We start from the raw sequence: 9,515 nt of genomic DNA on the forward strand, positions 1-9,515 counted from the left end.
ACGTCAATTGAGAAGACTATCAGGCATTTTTGTGGGATGTTATTACTGTATGAGTTTAAACTTTTACGTGTAAATTGAAATTTTCTTTGCACAGTTATCTTTCCCACAGCTATAGCTTAGAAAGAGTATAGCCTATTTTAAATTTTACCTGTATGTTGAATCATTTAAAATAACCAAATATATACTGTATGTGAGTTTATTTTTCTACTTAGAGATTAACATGGCTTCCAGAGGAAAGACAGAGACAAGCAAATTAAAGCAGAATTTAGAAGAACAGCTGGATAGACTAATGCAGCAATTACAAGATCTGGAGGAATGCAGGTAATACTATAATTGTGTGCTGCTGTGCTATAAAACGGCTTTATTTGTGCAGCTAAATGACAAACTCCATGGGTGCAGGCTCCATATGCGATTTCGGTTTCCACAGTAGAGTTTTTCACAGTACTTTGTCTATGGGAGAAACAAACTCGATGCAGGCTTTGGAATTGTAAAGGCTGGGATGTTAAAGTCTTTGATTACTGAGTGTGAGCTTGGGCAAAATACTTAACTCCCTTAAGTTTCCATTTCATCACATGTGAAGTGGAAATAAAATAACTGCCAGGTATCAAGCTCAGAAGGTACTACTTGAACTCCTGGTGTGTTTTTGGCCTTGACTACTCAAAGGACCAAGACTGTTCGTTGCCTTTTTTGACAATCTCAGTAAATACTACTAATGAAGGGGTGGCACAATGCTTGGCCCAGAGTAGGTGCTTGATGAATAGTAGCTGTTGTTATTTGTAATAAAAGCGTAATTGGTGGCTTGTTTGATGGGTAGATAAAAACAGCCTCTAACTCAGATGACAAGTACTGCATTGCTGTTGTATTTCAAGGTGCACAAAATTTTACTTACCATTAATGATAATGATAATAACAGCTATTTAGCAAGTGCCTATTATATGCCAAGCACTTTCCTTATTTCATTTAATGCTCATAACAACCCTACAGGGTAGGCACTATCATCTGCAGTTCGTAGATTAAAAAACTGAGGCTTGGCTATCTTAAGTATCTTGCCCAAGGTTAAACCTTTGATTCATGGGCAGCTTAAAAGGAAGTTGTATGTGGTTTGTTAAGTGCGCCTCGTTTTGGTAAAAGAAAAATGTTCATCAGAGTAACCACAATGCAGAAAAAAGCCCGTACTACTAATATCTGAAACATCCATCATTAGTAGTTTATTTCCTTTCTGCCTTTTCCTCCACAAGATGTTTTTTATAAGTATATGTATCATGTTTAGTATGCAAAAACTAAGATTGCTTTTTTTCACTTGGAACTCGATATTTTTCTATATTATTTTCACTGTACTTCAGAGAGGAACTTGATACAGATGAATATGAAGAAACCAAAAAGGAAACTCTGGAGCAACTAAGTGAATTTAATGATTCACTGAAGAAAATTATGTCTGGAAATATGACTTTAGTAGATGAACTAAGTGGAATGCAGCTGGTAAGCATAATCGACTGATGTTAGTGACATGTTATTTTTTTTTACAATAGAAAATGTATACCTTTTTTGGGGTTTAACTTCTAGATGAGTATCTACTTGTAGACAAAATAGCATATTTATTTATGTATTTGACTCCAATGACTTGCACAGAAATAGCAAATGAAAACTAAAATTGTAACAGCGATGAACAAAGAAGGCCTATGAATAATTGAAGATCCATCAATCCGTTATTGTAATATCCGATTCATTGGAATATTTTGGTTACTTTTTACCTTCTTGTATTTCTAGGCTATCCAGGCAGCTATCAGCCAGGCCTTTAAGACCCCAGAGGTCATCAGATTGTTTGCAAAGAAACAACCAGGTCAGCTTCGGACCAGGTTAGCAGAGGTAAAGTTCTTTAAATTGATCCAATTGCTATGTGTATCTTTTTTCTCAGCCCAAGAATTTGCTCGTTATGTTATGCAGAAGTTTAAAAATTGCTCAGTTGAGAATGTACAACACCAAGAGTAAAGCCTAATGTACTTTAAGCGAGTGACGTGTCAGTGTCCCTCAGTTGTAACAAGCGTATGGCTCCGGCGGGGAGTGTTTATAATGGAGAGCTATGCGTGAGTCGGGGCAAGGGGTATGTGAGACAGCTCCGTGCGTTTTGCTGAATTTACTGTGAACCTAAAACTGCTGTAAGAAGTAGTCTGTTTATAAGAAATTGTTGACATTAGTCCTTTGAGCAATTATTGTTTAAACAGTTTACATTGTTACACTGACTGCTTCTACTTGGACCCCACCTTTAAGGTTTTACCATTTACTTTCAAAGCCCTGAATTGAAATCTCACCTAGAAGTCATTAACAGCATTGCTTTATGTATGTGTGGCCTTTCTCATCTAAGAATTTCAAACATCTTTGTAAATCTGATACTTCACAAAGTCTGTGTATAGACTTGAATGTGATTAAGGCATTAACAGTTATTTGCAACCACTGGTAATTCAGTAGCACAATGGTTATGAGCATGGACTTGGGTCAGACTGGCTGGATTTGTATCCCTGCTCCATATGGAGGTCTGTGACCTTGGGACGTTATTTTATTCAACCTCTTCGTGCCTTAGTTTCTCCATCTGTAAAAGGAAATAATGATAGTTTCTACCTCTTATGATTGTTATGAGGATTCAATGAAGTAATATGTCTAGAGTATGTATTACATATAACATGTAACATGTGAAAAGGACGTAGAATAGTACCAATGCATAATATACACAGTCAGTGTTTCCGGTGATAAGATGATATTTAACCAAAGTTCCAGGAGAGCTGATCTCAGTTATCTCATTCAGGCCTGTAGACCACAGTTCAGTTTAATGAAATGAGTTCTTAGAGGATGGCTCTTCTGTAAAGGAAGCTATTGACCTACTAATTTCTCAGCAGAGTTTATAACTGACAATGGTTATGATTGGCATTAAGAACTATCAGAACTAGAAAATTTTTTTAAAGTAAAAAAAAAATTTATTAGAAATATATAATAGCATTTCTATCTTGTTTGTCTTGAATTATTTCTGTAGTTCTTCATAATACTCGTCAGCTAGAGGATCTTTTTTTGAAGAAGTAGATCTAAAAGCTGGATTTTATACACAATGTTTTTAACTTAAATACCATATGCTTTGTGTTCATCCATTGCAGATGGATAGAGATCTCATGGTAGGAAAGCTGGAAAAAGACCTGTATACTCAACAAAAAGTGGAGATACTGACGGCTCTCAGGAAACTTGGAGAGAAGGTACCCACGTTTAATTCAATATAATATAGTATTAGGTAGAAATAAAAAGTGTGAAATATTTGATACAGAACTTCTTGATCTGTGATCTACTTTGTGGTCCTGAGACATTCTTAATGGTGGTTCCTAGAATTGCTTGTCTAGATGTGAACCACCCTGCTGGGCTGTTTTGTTTTGTTTAGCTGACTGCGGATGATGAGGCCTTCCTGTCAGCAAATGCAAGTGCTGTACTCAGCCAGTTTGAGAAAGTCTCGACAGACCTTGGTGAGTACTCTCATATTTCTGAAACTTGGACGTGAATTACTGCTGCATTTTGACAGTGGCATGGGTGAGATGCCAGGATGGCCTTTTCTTGAGTTTAGCGGTAAAACCATACCTGTGTTCTTTTATTGGGTTTATTTCCCAATACTTTTTAATTAAAAACAAGAAACAAACAAAAAAAAAATATAGCCTAATGTTTTAAAAAATATTTGTCAGCTAAATATAAATATAAAAAGAAACTAAGTTTTTATGTATTCTATTTCATACCTACAGCTAGGGTAAGTGTTTGTAACCAATAAATGACCCTGTGTAGCTGAGTTGTTTTTGCAAGGGGAAGGACATTGGGATACAGAGGGAAAGTTTAGGGGTAATGCACTCATAGTAGCTCATTTTATTTTATATTTCAATGTCTATGTGATAGGTTTTCTTCTCTTTACCTGAAACTGTAAATGCATTTGAATTGATCTTTTCATTTATTATGTGTCTTTCTCCTTAGGCTCTGGAGACAAAGTTCTCGCTTTGGCAAGTTTTGAGGTTGAAAAAACAAAAAAATGACATGGTATGGAAGCTTGGGACAGTGATCACATTCATGTAAATGGCATTTTCTGCTGGGGATTTTGAGTCATTGCAAAGAAATCGAGAGATCCTTGAAGTGCATTAATAATCTAAGGAAAAAGTGACAGAAAAAAACATACTCATGGCTTCCGTTTATGCCCTCCATCATTGTGCTTTTTGTAGGGAGCTATCTGCTTGAGTGATCCTGGACTTGTTAGGATGGGGGGACTCACTGGACCTTATTCATTATGATTCGTCTGTTTAAGAGAGAGAACAGAAAAGTTTCTCTGACTGTGTTAAGGCTCCCTGTATTTAAGCACTGATAGTACGTGAAAAGATATGAACTAGTGGTTCTTTTCTGCTCACAATTTATCCCCACCTATTGGAGTGAATAGTGTAGCAACATTAATAAACCTCATATGTGTTCATAGAATTTTAAGAGTTCTAAGTGATCTTAGAAATCATTTTCATTTTATAAACAAGGAAACAGGCTCAGAAAGAGGAAGTGACTTGCTGAAGTCACATCAGAGACGGAGTTGAGGATAAGACTGGGATGTGCAGACTCTCGGTTTAGTGTCCAGTGGATTCTATTTTTTTTACTCTGTGCTGTTCTTAAAAAATAATTAACACGTATTTGTGCAAGTCCGTGTTTATAAAAATTCGATGTCCCTACAAAAAGTTGTCGCTAAGGGACCGTTCCCAGTCTGTAAGCTCTCCGTTTGAATGGGGCCCATTGTATGTGAGTTTTGAGCTTGGAACAATGGGCGCCCTGTTGAGAGTCTGCTGAAGTAACTTAACCTCCTGTGTTATTTCACCAGGGAAGCAATTGGAAGTGGCAGCTAGAGGCCCTCCCTGTGTGTGACCTCTTTGCTGAAACCCGGAGAGCAGTGACTACAAATTACTGTTTACTCTTCAGTATTTGGAGAAACTCAAAATAAGTTATGAGGAAAAGCAGGTTTCTCTCCTGAGTGTTTACATCTCTCTGTATGTTCAAATGTATAGATTTCCTGATATGCATAGATGTTAGCTTCTTTCCTAGGCTCTGAGCTACTTTATATTCTTCATGTATTTCTCAGTATTTTTTTTTTTTTTGCACTTTATACGAATTAAAAACATTTTTAAAGCTTCATGTATACTGTAAACTGAACTAGGTGCTCTGTGCCAACTGGACAAATTAGGGGACCTCAACTACATCAATGCCTTATTTGGAATTTTTAATCGATAATTTTTTATATATTGGTTTATGACAGTCAAAAAGTCATTGAAATTGTGACAAACCAAGAAAAAGCAAATTACCTTCTATTCATCTAGGGGTTTATGGTCAGTCATCATTATTTCATTATTTTGTGCTTTTTTTTTTAAATCAAAGTGACATTCATATATCATAAAATTCACCATTTTAAAACATACAATTCAGTGGCATTTAGTACATTCACATGTTGTACAACCAGCATCGCTGTCTAGTTCCAGAATGTTTTTATCAAACCCAGAGGAGACCTCACACCCACTAAGCGGCCAGGCCGAGTACCCGCTTCCTCCTAGCCCTCGAGCCACAGCCAGCGTACTTTCTATAGATTTAGCTCTTCTGGATATTTCATGTAAATGGAATCGTACAATATGTGACCTTTTATGTCTAGCTTCTTTCACTTGGCATATTTTTTAGGATAATCCACATTGTATGTATCAGTACTTCATTCCTTTTCATGAGTGAAAATATTTCCTTGCATGGATACAATATTGTGTTTTTCCATTCATCTCTTGATGAATATTTGGGGTTTTTTGTCCACTTTTTGGGTATTGTGAATAATGCTGCTATGAACACTTGTATATAAGTATTTAATACCTGTTTTCAGTTCTTTTGGCTATAGACCTAGGAATGGAATTGCTATGTGTGTTTGGGGGTGGGTTTTTTTTTTAGGGAATAGTAAGCTTTCCCCTTCCGCTCCAGCAGTAGGATGCAGAAAATTCGGAATATTTTGTATTTGAAAGACCTAGATGAATCTGGAGTACTTATTTTTGGTTTCCCTTAAACTTTCTATAAGCCTAGTGTCAGTGAAATATTTTGTCATTAACCACGTTAATGTATTCATTTTGTAAGTAATATGACTAGTACTCAATTTAAAATTAATCTTCCTTTAAAAGTGGTCAGGTTTGTCAAGACACTGCCAGTCATGGCCATGTGACCTTTGGTAGGTTACTTAGTCTTTTTGAGCCTCATTTTCCTCTTCTGTTCAGCAGAGATAATAGGACCCACCTGCCACACAGGATTATTGTATATTCATTCTCCTCTCTTCCTTCATGCAGAAGGAAGTTTTACATTGCAACGAATTCACCATTTAATAAATTTTTCAAAGGCCGCATATATTTTGTTTCACAAATTAGGTATTTAATTCAGAGAAATAATTTGAAAAGTTAATAATTTGAAAATTCTATATAGCTATAGTTATTAAATGACTATGTTCCCTGTTCATAGTGCGCTGTAGTTAATCTTCTAGGTTTTAGACCTCTTGGGAGGTCTCACACTGCAATAATGCTGAGGCAGCTCACTTTTTTACATCTTTGGGTCAAGCTAATATTTCAATGAAAAGAATTCCTGAATTTTTTAAAGAACTGGGGTTGAAACAGAAGTAAATCCCAATGAGCAAGTGTCCAACTGGGCTGTTTAATGAAATCTTATAATTTAAAACAATTCCTGTGTTTCAATGTTTTGTTTTATCTTGCGAGGGGTAAGATAAGTATTCTAAGTGGGTGGTGGAGGAAGAAACTGAGAAATAAAACGAGTTGTTCCCAGGAAAGAGTTGGAGTTGGGACAGATGGATTGTTAACTTTGATTGTGAGGCCTTTTATTGAAGACACTCAGCCAAAGAATGGTCATCTTAGGCAAAATAAAAGACTGCAAATCCACCTTTGGAATGGTATCTTATTACGGTGAATGCTGGATAGCTTGAAATTATTACAGAAAAAAATAAACCCAGACCATTTTGCCTAGAGCTTTTCAACCACTTTCCTGTCCATTTTTTTTTTCTTATTCTATTCATTATTAAGACCAAAGAATGCTCTTCTTTGCCTTTCAAAATGTTTTCCAGCATTAATATGTAAATTAAAACTCAGCATTCCCACAGCCCCCCCTGAACAAGCTGTAATTGCTTCCAGTCTGTCTGACCGTGGAATTAAAGATTTAGAAACTGGGTTAACTAGCATTTACTATTTTTATAAAGTCACAAAAAAGCGGGTTAAATATAAGTCTCTTCTATATAGTCCCTTAGAATATGGCCTTTTGGCCTCCCGACTCGCTTCTTTTTGAAATCCCTCTCTGCTCACACTAACAGCAAAGTGGAGAGACTGCAATGCCAAAAGGGCCTCAGACACAAGGGGTCAGCCATGTTCTCAAGAGTCCATGCTGTTGTAAGCAGAGGACCAGGAGAGCTGAGAGGTTTGAGGCTGTTGGTTAGAAGCTTCCTAATGTTTGTTTGTCTTCTTCTGAGACGATCACATTCCATACAGACTCAGACTATGGACTATAATTAAAAATAACAAGTAAAAAACTGTTTTCTATAAAGGACATCAAGGAGAGCCACCACTTTTGTTTTGAGTTGGAAAAGAGGAAGATTATGCCGGTCAGAGTTCTCACTAAGATTATGCACCAGCCACAGATCCTCTGCCCCAGTATCTGGCAACTGTGACCATGAATTTTTGAGGCCTTCCCACAAGAACCTCTGATTTTATGTTATAGTCATAATTTCAATATATGGTTTAAAGGCTTAAGTTAATTATGTCTCTATACTAAAATGTCTTCGTAGGTCAGGTACTTTTTTCTGTCACTGCTCAATTGTATCACACGGGGCTTTCCTGTGAGAGGAGATTGATGTGTTTTGGGCGGTGGCTCGTATGTAAACTTGGTGTCTTTAGGCTTGGTATCTTTCCTCCAATGCTCGTAAAACAGGCCAAGTTGAAAACTGAAGCACTTACCCTCAACAATAATGAAAGAGAGAGGTAATTTAGGCAAAAAGCAAATATTTGGCCTGAATTAGATTATAACTGATTGCGTTAACCCTGATTTGATCATGATCTTAGAAAATGTGGTGCTTTTACTACTTCATCTTTGAAAAATAAATAACTTGGTTAGCATCTCAATTTTTTTCTAGGTCTTGGTAAATTACATCGATTTTATTCTAAGTCTTGGTAAATTATACCTTAGATTTGATTTCTAAATCTCTGAGCTTATACTCATTCATTTAAATATTTTGTTTCACATCTACTCAGGAAAGGAGCATTCGTACTTTTGGAGCAAACAGGTGAAATCTCAGTCCCTTGCCCTCAGCCTTGTGGCATTTGTTTTCATCCTGTTTCCTAGAAGTATGAGTGGTTCGCTCCTCTGCAGGAAAATATCATGAGCAACACTGCATATAAAGGAGTACATATAGGCGTACTTGAATCCACTTTGTATTTGAGAGAGAAAAAAGTGGGCTCTGTCTTTAACTTGCCAGCTTGGAGGAAAAATGAGGATGTGAGCATGTGCTCACTCACATGCCCGCCTCTCTCCTAGGAGTGTGACTGGACCAGTGGCATGTCTGCTCCCACAAGGCACTCACGACTCCCACAGTGCTGTTCTTGCCGGAGCGGGAGGTCGATTGTGCCAAGTTACTTTTGTTACAATCAAAGCACTGGACGAATTGTGTATGCGGGGCGTTTTGGGTTTGCAAGACTCAGAATGCGCTTTTTCCCTGGTGGGGATGATGTCTTGAAATTGAAGAGAAGAAAACATGTTTTGGAAAAATCTGATGACACTGTGGGTGCAAGGAAAGTTTCTGCTACCTCTTCTGATTGCGTCATTTATTCTCTCAGACATTTACTGAGTGCTGATAAATGCCAGGCACATTTCTTGGCTCTTTTTGTTAAATTTTATAAAACATATTGGATGGAGTCCTTTTTTTTTTTTAATATGACTCTTAAGTGTTCATATAATTAATAGAGGTTTAGATATCCTGCTGCATCACCAAGAAGTTTATTTTACAATGATAAAATTATGTTTTAAATAAACATAACAACAGAAGAATATATCTGTTATTCTATCATAGCTAGTTTGGTCCTTAGAAATATTACTTCAGATTTGTATCTGTATATTGTAAAGAATATTATACTTGGAAATAATACTGTACAATTTGATCTAAGTGATCTCTTTCATCTATACGTGTTTTATCTTTTAATTGATCTTGTAAACTGCATATCTCATTAAAATATTTGCATGATTAAGTCCTTTCGGAGAATATTAAATGGAGAGAAAGCTAGAATACTCCTGTAGGGGAGGAAAAACATCTTCCCTCTATCCTTTTACATTCTTGTCTGAGACCCCATAACAAAAGACAGATTGACAAGAGAAAAGCATACAGATTTATTTAATACAAGTTTTACATGACATGGGAGTCTTCGTAAGGAAATGAAGACCCAGAGAAACAATTAAAC

General features: G+C 36.5%; 1 protein-coding gene across 3 annotated transcripts in view; it reads left to right on the forward strand.

The window, feature by feature from the left end:
• The window catches only part of LZIC (leucine zipper and CTNNBIP1 domain containing), a 12,564-nt gene extending 3,346 nt beyond the window's left edge, over window positions 1-9,218 (forward strand). The window contains exons 3-9 of one of the 3 annotated variants that reach the window (XM_039842280.1): window positions 213-321; window positions 1,344-1,479; window positions 1,768-1,866; window positions 3,144-3,239; window positions 3,419-3,500; window positions 3,994-4,056; window positions 8,599-9,218. In XM_039842280.1, the coding sequence (XP_039698214.1) occupies window positions 221-321; window positions 1,344-1,479; window positions 1,768-1,866; window positions 3,144-3,239; window positions 3,419-3,500; window positions 3,994-4,052 (573 nt within the window). In that variant the 5' untranslated portion in view covers window positions 213-220 and the 3' untranslated portion in view covers window positions 4,053-4,056; window positions 8,599-9,218. Of the gene's footprint in view, window positions 1-212; window positions 322-1,343; window positions 1,480-1,767; window positions 1,867-3,143; window positions 3,240-3,418; window positions 3,501-3,993; window positions 5,182-8,598 lie in introns of those variants that run through there. The other 2 variants (XM_039842278.1, XM_039842277.1) reach the window with 2 other exon arrangements.
• The last annotated feature ends 297 nt before the right edge of the window (window positions 9,219-9,515 follow it).

This window comes from Pteropus medius, unplaced genomic scaffold, assembly GCF_902729225.1.
Source record: "Pteropus medius unplaced genomic scaffold, Ma_sr-lr_union100, whole genome shotgun sequence".
In the NCBI taxonomy this organism is placed as follows: Eukaryota; Metazoa; Chordata; class Mammalia; order Chiroptera; family Pteropodidae; genus Pteropus; species Pteropus medius.